The sequence below is a fragment of the Fusarium vanettenii genome, assembly GCF_000151355.1.
Source record: "Fusarium vanettenii 77-13-4 chromosome 3 genomic scaffold NECHAsca_2_chr3_3_0, whole genome shotgun sequence".
In the NCBI taxonomy this organism is placed as follows: Eukaryota; Fungi; Ascomycota; class Sordariomycetes; order Hypocreales; family Nectriaceae; genus Fusarium; species Fusarium vanettenii.
The window spans coordinates 428,483-450,465 of NW_003315880.1; the positions used below are offsets into that span (position 1 = coordinate 428,483).

General features: G+C 52.3%; 8 protein-coding genes across 8 annotated transcripts; 6 read left to right on the forward strand and 2 right to left on the reverse strand.

The window, feature by feature from the left end:
• Positions 1 to 347: 347 nt before the first annotated feature.
• NECHADRAFT_77433 (uncharacterized protein) lies at positions 348 to 1,658 on the forward strand (the record flags this gene model as incomplete). The annotated part of the gene is made up of 3 exons (XM_003052406.1): positions 348 to 1,124; positions 1,277 to 1,338; positions 1,625 to 1,658. The coding sequence occupies 3 exons, from the start codon at positions 348 to 350 to the stop codon at positions 1,656 to 1,658; spliced, it is 873 nt and encodes a 290-aa protein (XP_003052452.1).
• Positions 1,659 to 4,625: 2,967 nt separating this feature from the next.
• On the forward strand, positions 4,626 to 5,883 carry NECHADRAFT_36056 (uncharacterized protein; the record flags this gene model as incomplete). The annotated part of the gene is made up of 3 exons (XM_003052407.1): positions 4,626 to 5,037; positions 5,092 to 5,302; positions 5,355 to 5,883. The coding sequence occupies 3 exons, from the start codon at positions 4,626 to 4,628 to the stop codon at positions 5,881 to 5,883; spliced, it is 1,152 nt and encodes a 383-aa protein (XP_003052453.1).
• A 797-nt stretch (positions 5,884 to 6,680) lies between these two features.
• NECHADRAFT_67039 (uncharacterized protein) lies at positions 6,681 to 11,188 on the forward strand (the record flags this gene model as incomplete). The annotated part of the gene is made up of 5 exons (XM_003052408.1): positions 6,681 to 6,894; positions 6,998 to 9,404; positions 9,445 to 9,449; positions 9,578 to 9,899; positions 9,950 to 11,188. 5 exons carry the CDS (start codon positions 6,681 to 6,683, stop codon positions 11,184 to 11,186), a joined length of 4,185 nt encoding a protein of 1,394 aa, XP_003052454.1. The 3' UTR covers positions 11,187 to 11,188.
• A 358-nt stretch (positions 11,189 to 11,546) lies between these two features.
• NECHADRAFT_77436 (uncharacterized protein) lies at positions 11,547 to 12,248 on the forward strand (the record flags this gene model as incomplete). Its single annotated transcript, XM_003052409.1, has 2 exons — positions 11,547 to 11,892; positions 11,947 to 12,248. The coding sequence occupies 2 exons, from the start codon at positions 11,547 to 11,549 to the stop codon at positions 12,246 to 12,248; spliced, it is 648 nt and encodes a 215-aa protein (XP_003052455.1).
• Positions 12,249 to 12,488: 240 nt separating this feature from the next.
• Positions 12,489 to 13,409, reverse strand: NECHADRAFT_77437 (uncharacterized protein; the record flags this gene model as incomplete). The annotated part of the gene is made up of 2 exons (XM_003052879.1): positions 12,489 to 13,066; positions 13,319 to 13,409. 2 exons carry the CDS (start codon positions 13,407 to 13,409, stop codon positions 12,489 to 12,491), a joined length of 669 nt encoding a protein of 222 aa, XP_003052925.1.
• Positions 13,410 to 13,917: 508 nt separating this feature from the next.
• NECHADRAFT_77438 (uncharacterized protein) lies at positions 13,918 to 14,915 on the forward strand (the record flags this gene model as incomplete). Its single annotated transcript, XM_003052410.1, has 4 exons — positions 13,918 to 14,440; positions 14,607 to 14,652; positions 14,711 to 14,828; positions 14,862 to 14,915. The coding sequence occupies 4 exons, from the start codon at positions 13,918 to 13,920 to the stop codon at positions 14,913 to 14,915; spliced, it is 741 nt and encodes a 246-aa protein (XP_003052456.1).
• Positions 14,916 to 15,563: 648 nt separating this feature from the next.
• Positions 15,564 to 18,276, forward strand: NECHADRAFT_77439 (uncharacterized protein; the record flags this gene model as incomplete). Its single annotated transcript, XM_003052411.1, has 7 exons — positions 15,564 to 15,899; positions 15,946 to 16,144; positions 16,276 to 16,341; positions 16,549 to 16,602; positions 16,648 to 16,850; positions 17,306 to 17,455; positions 17,524 to 18,276. 7 exons carry the CDS (start codon positions 15,564 to 15,566, stop codon positions 18,274 to 18,276), a joined length of 1,761 nt encoding a protein of 586 aa, XP_003052457.1.
• A 1,134-nt stretch (positions 18,277 to 19,410) lies between these two features.
• Positions 19,411 to 21,350, reverse strand: NECHADRAFT_99505 (uncharacterized protein). The gene is made up of 2 exons (XM_003052880.1): positions 20,932 to 21,350; positions 19,411 to 20,882 (listed from the first exon to the last, which is right to left on the reverse strand). The coding sequence occupies exons 1-2, from the start codon at positions 21,249 to 21,251 to the stop codon at positions 19,718 to 19,720; spliced, it is 1,485 nt and encodes a 494-aa protein (XP_003052926.1). The 5' UTR covers positions 21,252 to 21,350; the 3' UTR covers positions 19,411 to 19,717.
• Between the last annotated feature and the right edge of the window lie 633 nt (positions 21,351 to 21,983).

The following is a 21,983-nucleotide window of genomic DNA, read 5'->3' on the forward strand; positions in this document are numbered from 1 at the left end:
TTCTTTTTCTTTCAGATTTAGGAGAAGGCGCCGCGTTGGTCCACCTATTTAATGTCGCCGAAACCCCCTATTGTTCCCAAACCAGCAAGGCCAACGCAAGAGCCAATTTGTTTGCAAACATCTGCACAGCAGTGACAGAGCAAAAAAGACTTAGCTAAGCCCGAGGGCTCACGGCCATCAAGGTGAATCTAAATGATCTCGTCATTACTTTCTCGGCTTTCCAACTCTCCTCCTGTCACAACGACCTCCACGCAACAACGAAAGGCATCGTATGCAGATCCTCACCCCAAGCACCTGGCCTCCGGGATAGAGCTAACAAGACACACGCCTCTACAGGATCCATCACGATGTCTGACGACGAATGTGAAGAGCTCACGGAGCTCTTCTCCGAGGATACCGACGTTTTCGGCTCGCGACCGCCCAACACCATCATCAGCAAGCCCAGCGATCTGACACATGACGAAAAGCTTCTTCTGAAAGATCTTTTTGTCGCGTATGTCGACATGCCTGGGCAAGGCTCCCATGCATCCCTGTCCCCGGAATTCTACAAAGAGTTCTTTGACGAGATCTTCAAGTACTGGGTATCGAGCCATAGAGTCAACATCAGACCTGTCCTCCAGCCCAAAACCGAGGAGCAGACACGTATCCAAATCGACGACTCTTGGGCCGAGAGTGAGCCACAGGCCACCACAGGCCCCAAAATCGTTCGCAAGCGGAAGCTGTTCGAGGCAATTTTCCTCACCATGCAGTTCAACTCTGTCGAGGAAACCTTCACGTGGACCTGGCAGAACAATGAAAGGAAGGACGCGCCCTTTTCGGCCATTAAACGTTACCTCCCCCGAGGTGTGACCAAGAACGATGTCATTCTCATGGCTATTGAAAACTACGACAGTTTCGAACGAAAGCGAATCACTTCTTACAACCGTGACCTGATTATCAACGCCGCACGCCGTCGCATCCACAAATGGGCTCGAGCTGGATCGTCACACGACGACACCATTGATAGCGCTGACGAGATTGGAGAACGCTCCATCCTCTCACTCGTTCTTGCAAGCGATGTGTATCTCAAGACTACTCGCGACGCTCTTGAAATAGCAGCCGAGATCGAGAAACGGCGTAGCATGGTCACTACCTAATGACTCCAAGAGTACTGCCGTCCATCAAATATTCGCCATAGGCCATCCTTTGGGCTCTATTAGGTCAATCAAGATTTCTGTGTCGAGATATTGGACAAGTTACTGATACGCTCTGCAGCGATGCGCTTTATCAACTCCAGATCTGCCCTTCTTTTTTGGCAGCTACCGCAGAAGACCACGATAAGTCACGCATTTCGCTCTAGTAAGTTGCTACATGATTTCGCTTCCACTTTTTGATCAAGTTTCCAACGAAGTTTGCAGCTAGGGGCCACTTCTTAGAGAGCATTGATAATAGCTGAGTTGATCTCTACGACGGCAAGAACCACGACGGTCCGAGACGATGAGAATAGCTTGGGGAATGGCGATACGGGGACGGGCCAAAGAAACTGGTTGTTACCTTTTTTTTTTTCTTTTTCTTTTTGCTCATGAAAGGCAAAGGGAAACCGGTGGTTAATTACGAGGTCGTAGTAATACTGAAACTAATACAGTGAAGCATCAACTTCATTGACGAATGCCAAGTGAATGTGAATCGGAAATCACCACGACCAATAACACTCAGCCAGGCTAACAGAAATACCGCTAATGGTGTCACCGACAATCATGGCCCGAGCCGCCTCCACACGCGGGCCAGTTCATCGCGTAGTTCTCGAGAACAGGCCGACGTCCAGTGACCCACCAAATGGGGCTATTCTCGCATTGCGGCGACTGAGTTGTGGACGCACTCTGTTGGTGCCATGATCATGGGACCCAGAATGTCGGGTCTACACCGTTATTGTGACTCTAAAAAGGTGATGAATGTGAAACTCAGTAGGGCTGACGGTTGGTATTCTCGAGTCAGCATGGAAAAGTGAGGCGGTTTGCTTTGGGATTGTTTTGCATTCATGTTGTCACAAGCTGAATGTGATTCGATAAAAAACAACCACAATAAGCATTCACCTCGTAACTATCAGGAGTGCTTGACAATCAAGGCATAATTTGTGGCTTCTCAAACCCGACGAGCCGGTCCCCAACCCCGCATCAGGACAATGGCCCGTGTGAAGCTGTAATTGGCCGCTCTCGGCCAACTTGTTCGAGCTACTGTTGTGAGGTCTCGGAGCGCGGCCGTGGTCCAACCACGATGCGGGATGATTGTCAGAAAGTGACTGATCACAAAGGGACGATCCCCGTACGATTTCTTGGTACAGATACACTTTTTTTTCGTAAATGATAAAAAGTTTAAGGAACCAACGTGCGTTTTGTGAGCAAGTTATTAGCCAGGCAAAGTTCCCCGATCGTCCGGGTGCCCCTTTTGCACCGGCATCTCATGGAATTCGGGCTTTGCTATCAGGGTTCAGGGAACGATGGAACCCCCTCGTGTGTGTGTCCCGTCACGGCGGGTCCCTCTCTGGTGCCAGCACATCGCCTCATGCTGCTGCAATCTGCAACGGACAGCGAAGGAACCCACACCGGGCCTTGGCGTTCCCTTGTGTCGGTACGACGGTGGTTCAAAGCTGGTCGGCCTCCTATCAGTTGGCCTGGTCTGTTCAGGAGAATTTGTGCCAACGGAGCAAATCCTCCCGTTTATAGATTGGCGAAGAGGCACAATCACTACATTGGATCTATTACTGGCCCAAGCTGAGAAAAGAGACGACAACAAAAGAACCGCCAGTGCGTCTGCCACCCCTTAGTTCGCCGAACCGAGTTTGATGCTTGCTGATTTCGAAACTTGGAGTGAGCTGCTTTTTTTGCCGTGGGCAAGGCCAGGAGCTTGTTTGTTTTGGGCCTCGGATATTGATTGGACAGACTGTCTCAGTCAATTACTGTGGGAGGTTGCATGAGGGAGGCCCTAAAGATGAGGTCGCGGCCCGCTCGGACATTGTGACGGTCGTGATGGGATTCTGTCAGAAGGTCCATGTTTGAGGATATGGTTTTGAGTTGAACGCTTTCTGGACAGATATTAGGATAGACACAAACTGTAAGCACCATCGTTTAGTCCTTGCCCTGGGCTTGGAGGCCATAGCTTCGCTGACGACCTCTTTATCTAAGCAACAAACCCAGAAAAAGACCCTGCCTGCAACTCATGCCTGCGGGGATCAACCCCTCCTCTCCCGTTGCAACGCTCCAACCCTCCACTGCGGAACCGAGGTGGCCCCCTCTGTCTGGCTGCTCCCTCACCCCGTGTGACCGCCCTGCCTCTGGGTTATGCCATGACCACCGTTATGGAGCCCCCTTCCCGTGGTGTTGCGGCGTGATGGATGGGGAGAGGGGTCGTCATACAGCAGGACCGGACCCCGTACCAATTACCAACACGCTGGAACTCCCCTGGGGTCTGGGACAGCCACATTTTTTGCTGTCTGTTGGGAGGGAGACTTTTTTCCCAGGACTCTGGCACTGGGATTTTTCTTTGCATCCGCGGGAGTGGAAGAGAGGAGATTTTGCATGACAAAATCTGGATTGCGTGATGAGAAGTCCAATACGCGCGCTGTGACGTTACCATCAGAGAGACAAGCGAGTTCTGTTCAAGAGCTACGCGCCGAGGTTACCGACGCAGCGGATGCACCCATGGGTCTCCCAGACCCTTTCCAGGCATAAGTTAGTCTAGTTAGGCTAGACGGGAGGACCCATGGGAAGGGAAAAAGTAAAATTTCCAAGATCCCCCCGAGTCAAAAGAAAAAGCGGGTGTTGTCCATTTCTGTTGCCTTGGGCCTCTTTTATGCCCTGATACCGACAATCCTTTCCCTCGTTGTTCGATGCGACAGGGGGTGAATGGGCATTTTCTCGAGTCAAAAAAGAAGCATCTCCTCTTTTTTTCTTGTCCAAAAGCTACGCTAGTCCTGTTTTCTTTCCTGGTGCTAGCCTCGTCTTGACACACCGTCTCTTTTTAATACCAGGCTCTGCCCACGCCCACGCCCTCGCCCTCGCGTAGACCCTTTCTTTTCTCTTGACCCCTCTCGACACCACATTCAAATTATTATTTATTTGGATGCAATATTGATATCCTGGTATCGACGTCTGCTTCTAGCTCACCTTGTTTGCCATTCTATGTGTCTGGTTGAAGCTGTACGTGCTGATACTCCCATATCTTCCCCCACGTTCGCACACTGTCTAATATGGTCCTTCAGGCGCATTCCCCGGCATCGCTCACAGTGCTCACTCTGCTATCCAGACGGTGACGTCAGTCCAAAGATCATCGGACGCCATCCCATCTCAGCTTCCACAGGGAAACCTAGCTTAGCGCACTCCTCATTCCCATCCTATCTCCTTGCTCTTTGACCAACCTGTTGATCTCTCATTTTTGGTTTCTTTCGCTTCATTTTTAATCCCCCTCCTCGCTAAACGTCGAGGATCCCAAAGCCGCCCCTCGTCGCGCGACATGCGCAATCGCGTTTGCGGCAGACTATGAACTCGCCGCCAAATTCCATCTTGGGCCAATCCAATGGCCAACCAGCATCGGCCTCGCCAAAGAAGAATACATCGAGGTCGGCCAACGACTGCGAACGAACTGCGAGTATGTCGCCCGAAGATGGCGACGATAGCACGGTCCAGTCGAGACGTCCCTTCAGTCCACCATCTCCGTCCTCGTCAACCTCTCCCCTCGCCGTCGGATCAACGCATGAAGCCGCCTTGATACAGAGCATCGAACGAGGCGACTACGCTCTCAACGACCTCGACGAAACCCGCAGCCTTACTGATAGTATTCGACAGCATATTGTGGACGGCGGCCTGCGCTACCATGCCTACCATGCGGGGAAGTACCTGTTTCCCAACGACGAGGCTGAGCAGGATCGAGAGGAACTGAAGCACAATTTGACGGTGTACTTGTGCGACGGCCAAATGTTCTTTGCGCCCATCGAAAAGTTGTTGGAAGAGGGTGCTGAAGTATTGGATCTGGGCACGGGAATAGGCAAATGGTGTATCGACCGTAAGCTTCCAAGCGAGCTTCGTTTACTTGGTCATAGTTTCTAACCTATTACAGTCGCCGATAACTATCCAAATTCACAGTTCCACGGCATGGATCTCTCGCCGATCCAGCCCGACTGGGTTCCAGAGAATGCCCTCTTTGTCGTCGACGACATTGAGCACGAGGGCGGCTGGACATACCCAGAGGAAAAGTTTGACTACATCCACATTCGCCACACAATCCACTCTGTCAGGGACAGGCCCTTACTTTGGGACCGCATCTACCAGTACGTGATGTCGAGTTTTGTGCAGATCGACCACCCAAGCTGACTTGCGCAGACATCTTAAACCCGGCGGCTATGTCGAAATCCAAGAGTTCCACTACATAGCAGCCTGCGATGACGATTCTTGCGATGGCCCCTATGCTTGGAGAGACTTCCTTCGGTTCCTCCAGGAGGGCATGGCGGCTCTGGGCACTGACATCCACGGCATCCAGTACGTTGAGGGCGAGCTTTCAGAAGCAGGCTTTGAGAACGTCACGAGGAAGAACTTTAAGTGTCCTGTAGGGCCGTGGCCCAAAAAGGCACGACTTCAGGAGTGCGGGCACGTCCTGCGCGATGTTTGCATGTGGGGTCTCGTGGGTTTGTCTCGGAGGCCATTCCGCGATGGCCTCAAATGGACCATGATCCAGATCGAGATGTTTCTGATAGAGGTTCGCAAGGCCCTCATGGAAGAGGTCAATGGTCTTCCCAAGTACCACACCTACTATCCCTTCCACAGCATCTACGCCCGGAAGCCTTTGGAACCCTCTTCAACGGAAGCGCCGCGGAAGTCACCAAGCGCCGAAAAGAACGCCGAAGAGGCATGAAGCGGAGTCGGGATATCGGACCGTTAGGCCGATAGCACTTTGCAGGCACGAATCTGCAATCATTTTTCACCACACAGCAGCTTACGACACCGCTGCGAATGTCATGACGACTAACGACACATTGTGCATTTTGCATACATCTTCTCAAGCACGAATCAAAGCAAGCAAGTTTGGGGAGAAGGGGGGCATTATCCGGCGTACCATGTGTTTACATTTTTACCTACCTCTAGACGGCCTCGGGGCCAGTGGCCAGCATTGGATGCCACCACAATGGCGCAATTGGAGCGGTGAACTCTTTTTTGTTTGTTTGGGAGGCGATGACTGAACAGAGTCGAGGTTGGATACAAGTTAAGCTTGTTTGTATCCAGGCACTATCACCAGTCACTGAATTAATGCGATTGGACTTGAACGTCATTCTTATTTCCATCATGTGAAGCTCTGGGACCCTTTGTTCTGATAAGCACCTGAATTCGTCACTGTTCCCTGCAACAATCTCACCTCCAACCCCAGCAATCATCTGACCTGCCTCTTTGGACAAGCGCCAACTCGAACCAACGCGAACGCGAGCAACCAAAATGCCAGGCAACTCATGGTCCTTTTGCTGCTTCATCAGCCCTATGACGAGGCCTGCATCCAAGACAGCCATCTCGGTTCGTCTGCGTGCGTAACCTACCCAGTCAAAGATGACGAACAACACGCGGCGATCCTTGACCCCGCTGAATCCTTCGAGATCTGGAACCTTTTAAGAGAGTCGTAGCCGCATGTCTTTCCATCAAGTAGACAAGCTACAACAAACCATGAGTGACAGTCTTTGTCTCAACGACGGCTCCCTTGGACCTGGCGTCCGGGGATGTCGTGGGGATTTCGACTTTACGCAAAAGTTTGAACGTGTTTTTCTGCAGATTATTCCTGCTGCTGTTTTTGTGGCGGCTGCTTTTGCGCGTGTGGTTGTTCTATCGCAGAGATCTAGGATTGTTGGGGGTCTTGTTTTGCAGTCACTCAAGGCCGTGAGTGACAACTGTGAATGTCGTGTTATTCTTATCTGACTTGTGATAGGGGTTCTTGATTGTTTATTCCATTGCGCAGCTTACGACTTTGATACTCGTGGCAACAGGAACTCACGGTATTGTTCATGACTTGTCACTGGCCGGTTCATGCCTTACCTTTGTCGCTTCGCTGTTTGCCGTCGCGTTGTCGTATACCGAACACTCAACTGCCCGACGACCGTCGACGTTACTCGCTGTTTACATTCTCCTAACATTGCTCTTCGACATCGTGCAAGCTCGGACGGCATGGCTCATCATCACCAACTCGCATCAAACCATCCAAGCGCGCCTCTTTACCGCGTCCATCGTCGTCAAACTTGTGGTGCTGTGCCTTGAAACCATCCCAAAGACAAGATGGATTCACTGGAATGCGGATGAACACAGCCCGGAAGAATCGAGCAGTGTGCTTAGTCTAGGTGTTTATGCTTGGTTGAACAAGCTATTCTTGCGAGGATATCGCGATGTCATGGACATTGACGACCTATACCCCCTTGACGAGGGTATGGCTGCTGGAAAGCTTTACAGCCGGTTCTCAAACAAGATTCGGGCTCACAAGTACCCCAATGAGCCCAACTCGGGCTTATTAAAAGACCTGTGTAGAACACTCACAGGCCCGTTCCTCTACCCCGTCGCTCCTCGAATCGCCCTCATCGCCTTTAAATTCTGTCAACCTTTCTTCATCGACGCAACCCTCGAGTTCCTCCAACTACCTGAGACACCTTCAACAAACAACATCGGCTACGGCTTGATCGGCGCCGTCTTTCTCCTCTACTCCGGCATCGCCCTCTCATATGCCTTTTACGGGTACTACAGACAAAAGGCACTCACCATGATTCGAGGTTGTCTTTGTGCTGTGGTATATCGCAAGACTACAGAGATGAAGTTGACTTCGGCTGATGACTCTGCTGCCTTGACCCTCATGAGCACTGATATTGATCGAGTGCTTCACGGCGCTGAGGCGGCTCATGAGCTTTGGGCCAACACGATTGAGGTTTCTGTCGGATGCTGGCTTTTATACAACAAGGTCGGAGTGGCTTTCGTCTCGCCTCTCGTCATCATAATCATCTGTGGCGCTATACTCGGATGGATTCTGGCTCTTGTCGGCAAAAGACAGAACGAGTGGATGCAACGGATCCAGAACAGAGTCGGGCTCACAGCCAACGCCATATCCCACATGAAGCTCTACAAGATCTCGGGCATAACCGGTCCAGTAGCAGATCTGATCCAGAGCCTGCGCGTGGGTGAGCTCAAGGTCGGCAATAGCTTCCGTCTGCTAATGATCCTCGCCGCCGTCTTGGGTTTCGCACCTCTCGCCCTGTCGCCCGTCGTCACGCTCGCGTTTACGTCTGCGTCCCTCGGCGTCAGCACTATTTTTACTTCTCTATCTTACATTATCCTTCTGAGCTCGCCGTTGATCAACATGTTCCAGAATCTTCCTCGGGTCCTTGCTGGCTTGACTTGTACGACGAGGATTCAAAAGTTTCTTGTCGAGGAGTCTCGGACTGACTTTCGCAATCGACATGATCTTCATTCCACTTCGTCCAGCTCGGAAAAGACTCAAGATGAGTCGGAGGGTTCTGCCCTGGCTTTTTCTGTCGAGAACGGGTTCTTTGGCTGGGGTGGTGAGAAGACGACCTTGAACCAGATCAACTGCTCCATCCCAGCCCACAAGCTCACCATCGTGGTTGGTGAAGTCGCCTCGGGAAAGACGACATTTTGCAAAGCTCTACTAGGAGAAGTTCCCGTCTCATCTGGAACCATTGGAACCTTCTTCCCCTCGTCTCGAATTGGATACTGCGAACAAAACCCATTCCTCTACAACGCCACCTTCAAGGAGAATATCATCGGCCATTGCGCGTTTGACCAGAAGAAATACGACGAGATCATTGAGGCTACTATGCTCAGTGTCGATGTTGCTCTCTTGCCAGAGGGTCATAATACCAAGATCGGGAGCAACGGCATCATGCTCAGTGGTGGTCAGAAACAACGTGTCTCTGTTGCCCGCGCTCTGTACTCTGAGGCCGATGTTATGATCTTTGACGATGTACTGAGTGGTCTTGATAACGATACAGAAACCGAGCTGTTTCGTCGTGTCTATGGACCAGGCGGTATTACTCGCCGAAGAAACGTCACAGTTGTGATTTGCACGCATTCAGTTAGACATCTGCCTACCGCTGACCACATCATCGCTCTCGGTTCCGGAGGCACTGTCATCGAACAGGGTACATTCTCCGAGTTGATGGAAAACAACAAATACGTCCACAGTCTCGGGGTCAAGCACGGAGGCACCGATACCCCATCAACCGTAGAGAGCGTCAAAGAGCAAGCCGACACTGTCACCGTACCCCCTTCGAAAGCTATCAAGACCGAGCTAGACGACAAGTCGAGACAGCAAGGCGACTGGTCCATCTACACACACTACTTCAAGAGTGTTGGGTTCCCGGCGGCTTTCACAGTCATCTTTGCGGGCATCATGTTTGGAGTTACTTCCAATGTCTCAAGCGTCTGGCTCAAGTTCTGGTCTGAGGATACCTTTAACAAACCAACAGCCTTTTACGTAGGCATCTATGCTCTATTTCGCGTCGTGTACCTCCTGTTTCTTCTTTGCAACGGCCTCTCAACCACCGTCTGGATGACGGCTTCCGCAGGCACTGAACTCCACAAACGCGCCATCACGACGGTCGTAGCAGCACCATTGAGGTTCTTCACCACCACCGACTCTGGCATTGTGACGAACTTGTTTTCGCAGGACATGACTCTTCTAGACAATGACTTGCCTCTGGCTCTCACAAACTTTACGCTTGATATGGCTGATTCAATGGGTATGGCGGCAGTCATTGCGTCTGCGTCGCCGTATCTCGCAGTGGGATATCCTTTTCTGTTCATCATTCTGTATTTTGTGCAGAAATTTTACCTGCGAACTTCACGACAGGTTCGACTTTTGGATCTCGAGGCCAAGAGCCCGCTATAGTAAGTCAGTCCCCTTTCCCGATGCTTCACCAGAGGCTAACACATGAAAGCACGCACTTTACAGACACCATCAAGGGTGTCGCTACCATCCGAGCCTTTGGCTGGCAAGACCTCGATATTTCCCACAACCACCATCTCCTCGATACATCTCAGAGACCCGCTTACCTGCTCGGCGCGATCCAACAGTGGCTCATTTCTACCCTTCACCTCGTTGTCACGGGCCTCGCCGTCCTCCTCATCGCACTGTCGACTCAAATGCGAAGCAATGCAGGAATCACAGGTGCTAGTCTCGTTTCTCTGCTTTCATTTAGTGACTCGGTCACAAACTTGATTCGAAGCTACACTCTTCTCGAGACGTCACTTGGAGCAGTGGCTAGACTTCGGTCGTTTAGCGAAAATGTGAAGCCAGAGGATCAGCCTGGAGAAGATGTTGAGCCACCTGAGAGCTGGCCTCAAAGTGGAAACATTGAGATCAACGACGTTTCAGCCTCGTACGAGCCCGAGTCTCTGAACGAAGACAGTGTTGTTATTGGGTCACCGGCCAAGCTTGCCTTGAGAAACCTTAAGCTGAGCATCACTCCGGGGCAGAAAGTTGCCATTTGCGGCCGAACAGGAAGTGGGAAGTCAACGATGATTCTTCTCTTGCTCCGACTTCTCGATCCTCTCCAGTCTTGCTCGAGAAACATGGAGATTGACGGTCTCCCCCTACACCAGATCGACCGATCAACTCTCCGAAAGCGTATCATGGCGATCCCTCAGGATGCTGTTTTCCTCCCCGACGGCAGCTCCATCAAGGCCAACATCGACCCTCTAAATGGAGCCACAGAGTCCGAATGCGCCCAAGTTCTCGATGCGGTGCGCCTCTCGGGCTTCATCGGAGACCGCGGCGGTCTCAACGCTGGTATGAGCGCCGACGATCTAAGCGCAGGCCAGAAGCAGCTCTTCAGTCTCGGCCGGGCAATCCTTCGACGCCGCGTAAGAGACAGACTCGCAGGAAGTGAAAAGAGAGGCGGTCTACTCCTCTTGGACGAAGTGAGCAGCAGCGTCGACAAGGCGACAGACAGGGCGATGCAGGAGATTATCCGTGATGAGTTTGAGAGCTACACCATCGTCATGGTTTCTCACCGGCTGGAGATGGTCATGGACTTTTTCGATAGGGTTATCGTACTTGATAAGGGCACTGTGGTGGAATCGGGTGGCCCGAGAGAATTGGTTGATACACCTGGAAGTCGTTTTGGTGAGCTCTGGGGGATTGAGCATGACGATGCTGGAAGCAGTCAGCAATAGTTTATATTAGGTGCCAAAATTATCTCATCTCAGCAGCTGTTCCTTTAGAGATCTGGCATCCAGACCATTGGCTATGTAGCACACCCAAGTGCCCCTTCCTCATGAGAGTACCTTTCTCGTCAGAGCACCTTCCTCGTCAGAGCACCTTCCTCGTCAGACCTTCTTCCGTAGGAACTCTTTCATGCCCTAGGGCAAGTGGTTTCCCACCAAAACTGTAATTTTTTCAACTTCCCTTGACGTCGCACGACGGACCGCGAATCAAGAGACTTACGATAACAAGAACGACCAGAACGCAGGGGCGTATGTATGTTCTCTTCCCGCGATAAGGAGACTATGACTAACCAGAGTGAAGCATTGATAATGGACTTCAAGACCGAGTCACTCAAGGACCATGCATTTTCCGACGAGGAAGATGAAGTATTCCTCTCCGCTACATCTCGGCCCTCTACACTTGGGAGATGCGCTTGTGGAAGCATATGCAATCATGCCGCTACTACGGTTTCCGCTCCCGCTCCCGCTACGACACCCATCATCAAGGCCGACCACTCTTCGACCCTAGGTCTGGGCTCCCGAGACATTGAAGTTATCGACCTTGTCTCGGATGATGAACAACTACCATCCCTCGAAAGCCTCCAACGCGGAGCAAAACGGGCGACAGCCCGCTGCTCGGTCACTGCGCCAGAATCAAAGAGGCAGACCTTGCTTGGTAGGTACAACTCTAGCGCATCATCCTCTTCGTCGTCTCATTAACCCCAACCAGCCGCTTCTCCTTCAGTTCCCAGCCCCGCCACTTCGACCTGGCGTCCCACGACCACAGTCACTCGTGCCACGCCAGAGTGGCCTCTACCAACGAAGATGAATCGATGGCTGCGAGAGCTAAAAGACGTATACAACTCAAACCCTAGCCAGTTCTATCGTCATATCGATAGCTGGTTTGAGGATTTCGAGACGAAGGTCCGCCTTGGACGAGTAGACGACTACTCAAACTGGGTCGCCTTGAATTATGGCGAACCCAGATGCTTCACGAGTGCCTACATTGGCGATAAAACGAGCATAAAATGAGATCATAATTAATAAAAATACTCAAATACCTTATTTCCCATTTGAATATTTCTTGAAGATTTTAGTACTCTTTAGGCAAATTATTATCATATCATAAGAGAGTTCTTTGATAGTAGTCAGGGCCAAGTTTGACGTCCTTGGCGTGCCTAGGACATCTATCAAGGAAATGTCAGCACCTTGATCGAAGAGCGAGCGTGGACTTGGTGTTGCAACTTACTGAGGGGGTGGTCATGGCCATACTTAAAAGGATAGAACGAAAGGATCGCGCCCCGAGAGCTCCTGCATCGTCTCCTGCAGAGCAATTTGGCACTCGGCCAAGAAGTCGGAGGCAAAGACAAGCTTGCGCACCTCACCAGCTGTGACGATGTCTTCCTCATCAAGGTCGGCCCGAGTCTGGCTGCCACTGACCGCCCACTTCCGGATGCGGCGACGGGCCGCGCTGATGATAAGGTCGGTATTGAAAGACATAATGCGCGCAATCGCTCGGCCATTATAGTGCTCAATAGCAGTAGCTCTCGCCGTGGCCATGGTGTACTCATCGTTAAGTCGAACATACTTTGGGTTAATGAACTTGCAGTTCGAGTCTCTCCAAAGAAAGGCGTACGAGCCCTCCTCGAGGTTCAAGGTGAGTCCAAGCATAGTAGGCGCGCCGGCAGCGCGAGCGGACGACAATGGAATCTCGGGGATGATGTCGCTGCCTGGCTCGGGGTGGTTGACGCCGAGGACACCAACCTCGATGCTGGTCTCACTGAACTTGGGATCCCGCCAGACGGGCGCGGGGTTGGATCGCTGGTTCGAAGACCAGTTCTTGAATACCTCTCGGAGGAACTAGTTATACAGCACGGCGTCACTGTGCACACGCTCCTGCGCCACGTGCTTGCGCGTGGAAGGGAAGCGAAGAAGAAGATCAGTAAGAAGCAACTTCTCGTTCATAGTGAGTTGGCATAGGCGCCGAATCATCGTGAACGCCGGCCTGAGGTCCAATCTCTGCGAGACTTTTTCCTCTCCACCCTCTCATCAATCCTTAGTCCATGCATCCTAAGGTCTCGCCTCCATCAGCTTCCACTCACTTCCACTTCTCGTCCCCCTTTCTTCTCTTACGCGAACTAAACTCTCTCCTTCACCATTTTCCTCCTCTTGAAAGACATTTCCTGCATACATTATATCACTCCAAAGCTATCTCGTATCCACCTTAAGCCTCACCACATTAGCTATCCTACCAACAACCTCTCTCTACTTCACGTTTGGTATGTGCATCTTTGATTAGTACGAATCTGTTTCTGGTTTTTGGAATAAGACTGACAATATAGTTGTTCCTGCCACAATGTCCAGTGACATCGAGATCCTGACATCTCCTGGCGTAGAGGAGGAGGCCAACGACGCTCAGGGGTCCTATCTATACCTTGCCGATCAAGACTACGAGGTCAGAGTATCCCGTCGCCACAACACTCCCATCACAAGCCACGAAGATCTCACGAAATTCGAGAAGATGGCTCTTATGGACCTCCTCTCTTGATATGATGAGATGTACGAGGGTCACGACATCGTGGGTGGTCGCGCTCAAGTGTACCACGATTCCTTCCGTGAGATTTTTCGGGGTTGATCATCCGCAGACGGCAGTGGCTCTGCTCCAGAGTGGCACGAACGCACTTTTCATGACACGAACGTGATGGTTGGCGTTCTGGCAAGGGACCACCCCGAGCCGAACACAACGCGGCGACACGTTAACCAACCCGAGGAAAGCGAGGCGGCGCTGGCTGCCCCCGTTGTCACCGAGACTGACGACGTTCCCACCAAGTCCAAGCATCGAAAGGCTGGACGACCTATTTACCTTTCGCTCACGTTAAACATGGAGCAAGGATGGTACAGATGGCTCTGGAGAGACCAGGGGAGACAGCGGATCAACACCAAGTACGTCACGTACAACTCCGGCCTGGACAGCGCAAAGGCCTGCGAGCGGGTGATCAATCACTTTGATCGTCGCGAGAAGGCGCGCATCTCCGCGTGGAACCGCGAGGTTACCACCTTTCTGGCTCGACGACGGATTGTCGAGTGGGTGACAGATGGGAGTGCCAGCGGCAGACACGTCGACGCCAACGACCGTCTGGGGCCCGGCGTCATACAGAAGCTTGTCTTGGCCAGCGCTTTCGTCGGGCAAGGCATGTCTCGAGTCACCGGACTTGCGCCGGAACGTCTTTTGCCCAGACCATGTCCTCTCCCCAGAATGCGTCGGGATTACCGTGGATAATCCCTTTCGACTGAACAACCATGTACCCTAGTAAGTCGCAACATGAAGCCCGCATCAACATTCTGATCCAGCTGCTGACCTTTCGTAGTGATGGTACGCTTTCAATACAGCCTTGAAGCCTGGACTATCTCCATCAATCCTTTGTGGTTCGCTCCGGTAAGTTATAATACAAACCCGCCATCCACCCCTGCACCAAGATGCTCATATGTGACAGTGAGGAGACACCGGCAGCCCATGGCACACCAGTCCCCCCGAGCCCGCTTAGAGAGTTGCACGATGAAGCTCATGCTATGAAAGTCTTACCCGCCAGCACCTTTTTGTCTTTCTCTTTTGTAAGTTACCATATCACTCTAAGATCCCATTAGCTTACTGACCCCTTCTTTTCTAACCAGATTTTCTACTCCCTCGCCGACGTTTAACTAAGTGGTAATGAGAGAAGAATGGAGAATGGGGAGATGGTGGTTTTGGGATGTGATTCCCCGCCAGGGTCTTAATGCAAATTGTTGTCATGCTATCCTGTTGTCCGACGGTCACGCCAGAGACGCCAGATTTAGCCCTGACTGCTCTCAAAGACCTCTCAGCTTTATGACAATGCTTCCCTAAAAGGCACTAAAGTAATAAAAAGCTGACCTAATAAGAAGAAAAAATTAGGCTTCTTTTATTAATAATGATGGCATTTTATGATTTCACCATCGTTAACCTTAGGGGAGCATCTTCTAAAAAGTCTCGTTCTTTTGTCGACCCGTGTGTTGACGCCTCAGAAGGAGAGATCATTGCGTCGGTCGAGGAGCATGCGAAAAAGTTCCTCGAGACCATGGCGTTGGGTGCCCAAGTGGTTCCGGCGAGGCTGCGAAGCAGAGGAGGAAGGGCACCCCAACAAAAAGGACGGTTCGGCTTATGAGAACCAATGTGCGATCTGGCTACAACGGTTTCTAAGCATTGTTCGTATTGACATATAATGGGCGGGGGGCGGTAAAGGAGGAAGCAGGCCAGGTTGAAGGCGTAAGTAAAAGCAGATTGGGCCTGGGCAGTCAGGTGCCGTCCAGTGTTCCTTGAGATACCGGTCCATGCGCGACCCGGCGGACGACGAAGAAGCCGACCTATTCGACCTCTGGGACCAATTCATGAGAGAGATCTTCAAGCGCTGGAGTTCCAACCGTGGCGTTCCCTCCCTTGGGAAATTCCCCGACCGCAAGTTTGATGACGCCAACATTCAGGTGGGTGTCCTGAAGGAGAACCACCCAGAGTCAGGTGCCGGGGGACAGCCAGGCCCCCATCTCCCAACATCGGAGACCCGTGTGGCCGGAGCGCCGGTGTTTCTCGGAGTGACACTGAGTCTCGAGACCGAGCAATGGGGACTGCTATGGCGCGACGCAAACTGCCAGTTTATTAACCCCCGATATGTCGAATTCCAGAACAACATGACGAGGATACTATGGTGCGAACGAGGCCGACCGCATCATCAACTGGAACAAGAAGGTTGTTGTGAACGCGGCCCGGCGTCGCATTGTCCGGTGGGCCGCCGCGGGCAGCCAGCGTGAGATGATCATCCACCGGGATGACCTTCTGGGACCTGATGATATCAAGTCCCTCGTCCTTGCATCCGACTACATCGAGCAGGAACGCCGTGGTCTCGAGGAGCTATCTCGTATGCTCCTCGACCGACGAAATGATCTGTCTTTCTGAGGCACCTCCCTGCCCATTTCTCCATTCACTCCGGTATGTTGCAATACTACGCCCAGAACTTAGCTCTGATCAATCTACTGACATTTCACATAGCCAGGAGGAATTCCTTTGTCATGGCACCAATGCCTGCTACGCTCTTAATCCCTGAGCGATTCTGTGGTATGTTGCCATGTGAACCTATGATCTATCCATTGTACCCGCTTACTCGCTCATTCACGACCAGACTCTTGACTCTGCTATGCCTGCCACCAGATGGAGAGAGGAAGGAGGACTATAGGAAGAAATAGAATGTCTTCGGGATCTCATTCCTCCATTTCTGCCTCGTTCATCCCAATCCAACATCATCCAAGACGCAACCATCATCAGCGCAGACCCTCCAACTGTCAGTACGAATACAAGTCAAACGACCACATCGTCAAGGTAAGTGTTCCATCCGCTCAGAGAAAGCTACGCCCAACCATGTAGAAGCCTACACAATGAACTCCAACCGCACAACCAAGACCGAGCCAGTTCCCAAGGCGGAATCAGATATCACGCGCGAGCTTGCCCTCGAACGTAGTCTACATGTCAAGACCGAGGGGAAACTCAGTCCTGATAAAGGTGGCGACATCATCTTTGTCGGCATCAACTCTCTCTCCTCGACACCGGGCTGCCCCTGGGAAATGCTCGTGCGGAGGCCTATGCAACCACGATGTCGCCACCACCAGCGCTCCCGCTCCCACCATGGCACGAGAACGAAAGCCCGTGATCAATTCTTCTGTCTCGACCTCCCGAACCCTCGAGGTCATCAGCCTCATTTCTGATAGTGAAGGCGACAATGATTTCCCTTCCCCACCTACGCGAAAGGGCAAAGAGCGGGCGCGAACCCAACCTCGTCCCCCCCCGACTTTTCCTCTGGTCCAGTCATGGACGATGATGGTTGCCCGACATTTCCCACCCGCAAGGGAAAGGAGCGAGCGCAAGCTCAGCCCATCCCGTCCCGTCCCGTCCCATTGCTGTGAAAGACGACAACGATGAAGAAGAGCTGCCCTCAGCCGGCATCCTGAAACGGGCGAGAGCCCACAGCCCACAGCCCAGCCGCTGCTTCATCCTCGAAGAGGCAAATGATTGTTCCTGTATCTAGTTATGGCGCCTCCTCCTCCTCCTCCCACCCTGTATCGTCATCTTCATCGTCCCTCCCAGCCCCTTCCTCATCTTCTGGAATCGCCCATGTGCCCCCCAATGGCCCCTCTATGGAGGGGGCGGCAAACTGGCTGCGAAAGCTCAAGGCCGTGTATGATACAGACCCAGCAAGGTTCTATCTATATGCATAGATACCTGGCATGAGGAAATGGTCACCAGGTCCATATCTTTCAGATGGGCGACTACTCACACTGGATCGCCTTGAATCACGGCGAATCCAGATGCTATACTGGGATCTTCCAAGCTTTCCCAGACGCAAGCCTAACCGAGTGTCTGAAATCCGTCGACGTGTTTCAGGGCCATCACGGAGCAGTCGCGACATACATAAAGTGGGTGGTCAACATGCCTGAATTTCCGGCGCCCGACACCCGCATCCCAAAGAAGACCATGCACGCAACGCAAAAGTACGATCTTACCGACTTCCAACACACACTCACGTGCACGAGGGAGACCTCGCACCGATGCGACTTTAGCTATTGCATCAATCCAATGCATGGTGTCGCTGAGCCTCATGCCGACAACATGAACCGGGCAAGATGTTTCGACCGAGCAAGAATGGATGCCGAGAGGGGAAGGAAGGTTCACCAGTTCTGCGAAAGGCACTCGTCATCATGTCTGCTGCAACTCGCCTCCGGGCCGGGGACCGGCAAGATCATCACGGAGTATGAAAGCTTGGGCAACACGACCGTCATCAGCCTGCCTCCGCAGATCAAGTCAACCAAAGGGCCACCTCTCTTAACCATCGACGCTCAAATATTTCACTGGCAGGATAAAGTTCGCGTCTTGGATCGAGAGATCCCATGTCCCCCAACACAGCAAGGTCTTGTGGACGGCAAGCCTGACAGTCTCAAATGCAGTGCCGGGATTTTTGGCACCCGTGTTCGGAACTTCATGCGCACGCTGGACGAGTAGGCGTTCTTTCATCCATGTAGGATACCAGCCGCGAGAATGCGTCTTTACCGGAGTTTCATTAAATCTATCATTATGTCCATACGGATGGGATTCAAGGTAGTTACCTTACGCCGGTGGAATAGAATGTCGCTCGCACGACAGGTGGCATTAGGAGCAACGCATACAAGCTTCAACAAACACTCCTGCTTACTTTATGAGAAGCTTATGCTAAGTATCTATAAAAGAAATATAAAATTTAGTACTAAGTTTCTACTTAATATTATAAAATATTATGCAAGATAATCAAGAAATTTACTTAAATTTTAACAAATAATCCTTTTACTCCACGAGACGCCGTTATCTGAGCGCCGGCCGCTTGTTTTGTCCAGCCAATCAGTGGAGGCGAGGTGTACCAAACGGGCAATGGCAACACTACGGGAATGAACGGGTGGCCTGAGCTCTCTCATCATCTCGCCCAATCTACTCCGTCTCCGTTGTGAGCGTCATGACAGGACCTCGTTGGGCCATTCATCTATCTACTTGAAGGCATTCAGTAATGCTGTCCATCATTTTACATTTATCATCGCAATCTGGTGCAGAATGGCAAACCCATTGAAAGAGACTGCAACGATGGGGAGAGGAGATCACATAGCAAACTGTAAAAGGATACAGACAAAGCTCTGGAGCCCTCAGATTCCTGCTTGCTTATTCCGGCACAACGCGACAATTGGAAACGCATGAATCTGTCTGTATCTTCAAGCCGGAAGTTGAAAGAGAATCGGTCGCTGACTGAACCACAGTCTAAACATGAGTGACCGTCGCGTTCAATGGCTGAGCAAAGTCCACGAAGCGCCCCACCCTTGATGATGAGTCTTCTATCGCTGGTTAGATCGTTTGGTACAGACTTCCAATGAAGAATTGAACCGATTGTCAGTTTGCAAAGAGAGTGACACGTTCTTTCGAAGAGACGCATGTGCAAGGCAGGGAGGTTTTGTCTCACGTTAGATGCAGATTGGGCCAATCGCCAGCCAGCACATGCAAGGAACACTGGCTCCCTGCATACTCTTTGAGACTCGAATGATTGCTGTCAGCCAAACTCTGTCAGTAAGGGGTGTTTTCTTCGCATGTTCACAAATTGGTGGCTCACTGCAAGGTCTAGGCCATGAGCGTCTATTGCAGTCTACTGATGGTTGTGGGAGTTTGTCAGGCAGTTTCACAGTTGCTAGCACAGAGACAAGTATTGAAAATGTCATAAGCCATATTAAAGCCGATACTACTTCCTAACCGCCAAAAGATACCACCATCGCAAGTTGACCAGGCCAATCCATCGTTGTCGACATCCTGACGACCAACCACTTCCGAAAGGTGTAAGAATAAACCAGAACGTTAACGTTATGCGTGCTTGTGCGTGCTCGAAAGGGAGAGAGGGTGTGTGATGATGCTATGCTAAATCACTGATCCTTTAAAGGAGGAAAGCGATACCAGCGATGGCAAAGGCCAGGCCGGAGGCAGGGAGCATGGCAGAAGCGCCAGCGGTCACAACAGGGACCTCAGGGTTCTCAGGAGTAGTGGGGTTCGAAGGAGTCGTAGGAGTCTCTGGCTTCGAAGGGCTCGACGGGTTCTCAGGAGTGGTAGGAACCTCAGGCTTCGATGGGTTCTCAGGGGTAACAGGAGTTGAAGGCTTGGGGGGAGAAACCGGGGGAGAAACCGGGGGAGAAACAGGCTTCGAAGGCTTGGGCTCAGGCTTGGGCTCAGGCTTGACGGGGACACACTTATCGCCAGTGCAGTCAACAGGAGGCTGGATAACCACGGGAGGCTGGCAGTGATCACCCTTGCAAGGAGGAGTGACCTTGACAGGAGGGGGAAGGATGACCTTGTCACCAGGGACGCAAGGCTTGGGAGGGGTGATAGGAGTAGGCTTGGGAGGAGGCACGACGTGGCAGTTCTCAGTGCAGACATTGTAAGTCCAGCAGTCGTCGGTACACTCCTCATGGAAGCACCAGTCATCCTCGTAGCGGATGAACTTCTTCTGGTAGTCCTTGTGAGGGGTCTGATCCCAGGTGCAGTCAGATCCGTAGCAGACGATGCGCTGGTTGCACTCCTCTTCCTTCCAGTCGGCGTAGTGGCAGAGGCCAGACTCGCAGATGACAAGCTTGTCCCAAGAGTCATCGTGGCACTCGCGGGGGGCACAGTGTCCATCCTCACAGACAATCTGCCACTTGGTGCAAGTAGGGCAGTGAACCTGAGGAGCACAGTAGTTGCCGTAGCAAATGATCACGACATCGGTGGGAACAACAGCGATGACTGTGGTGGCGGTGGTGACAGTGGTGGTGCCATCAACAACCGTGGTGACAGTGGCGGTGGTGGTAACAGGCGGCAGGGTCTCGGTCTCGACGGCAGTGACAGTGTTGGTAACGGTGTCAGTGGTGCCATCGGGGTTGAAGTCGACCGAGATGTAGATGCTGAGGAGAACAGAGATGTCGACGCTCTGGCGGCGGCGGAGGCGAGAGGAAGACCGGATGCCACCGCAAGCCTGGCTCTCATCACCAGGGCAGGGGATGTCGCAAGAGTCGGGGCTCACAATGTCACTGGTAGCAGTGCTGAGGACGACACCACAGTAGCAAGTGCTGGAGGGGGGTTAGTAAGGATATGTAGTAGAGGGGAGAGTGAACTCACTTGTCGTAGGTACCAAAGAAGTTGGAACCCTCACAAGCAGCGGCGCAAGACTCGAGAGTGTTGTCCTCAGTGTCGGCAGCCAGGACGAAGGTAGGGAAACCGTCATCGGAAGCGACGCAGCCATAGAAGTTGAAGTTACCAACAGAGCCGGGGTTGCTGGGCTCGCTGGTGCTGGTGCTGGAGCTGCTGGCCGAGGTGGCAGAGTCAGTCGCCGGCTCAGTGCTGGTGGCGATGGTAGACGAGTTGGTGAACTGAGTGGTGGAGAACTGGGCGTATGCCAGGTTGCCCATGGCGAGGGCAAGAAGCTCAGTGTAACGCATCTTGGATGGTTGGGATCTCTGTTCTGTAGCGAATGACTAGACGAAGTAACGACTGGGAAGGGAGCTCTCGGAGGAGGAGCGAAGGGAATCGAGGCCGATTGATGCTTGATGATGAGGGAAGGAAAGTTGAGGTTGGGACGGACTCGAGGCCTCTCTTTATAGAGATTTCGACTCACACTTTGGCCCGTATCTCCTCACTTGTTCTCCCCCCTTTGACTACCAAGTACGACCCCATGGTTCCAGAGTCTTGACGAATGCATCCACCAAGGCACACACGGGCAAGAGGGCCAACCTGCAGTGACGGTTGAGACATGGCGTTCCCTCCCAAGAGACAAGAATGTAAGCCCTCCTGCGAGTAGTCCAATCTGCCCCTGAGTTGTCTCACATGGGGCCTTTCGAGGGAGAAAATCTGCTGTGCCTTGGTTTCGCGAAGAATTCCCCGCCGTTCAAAGCTTGCAGTACACCCTCTTTCTCACTTCTCGCATCCTAAGATTACCCAAAATTCCAGATGCGGTCTTGTTGTCGATTAGAGGTGTTGACCAAGGCTACCCGCCAGACACCGTCGGCGGAGCCACAAGGCGGCCGCTGAAACATGGCTCTCCGGCTTCCTCGGTCATCCCTCAACAAAGGGTTCGGAGCCTTTGCGGCTGGACTACACCGACTTTGGTTGTCTCCAACAGATCCGGGCCGCACGAGATTTCCCGTATGGCTAAATCCATCACTGTCGACACT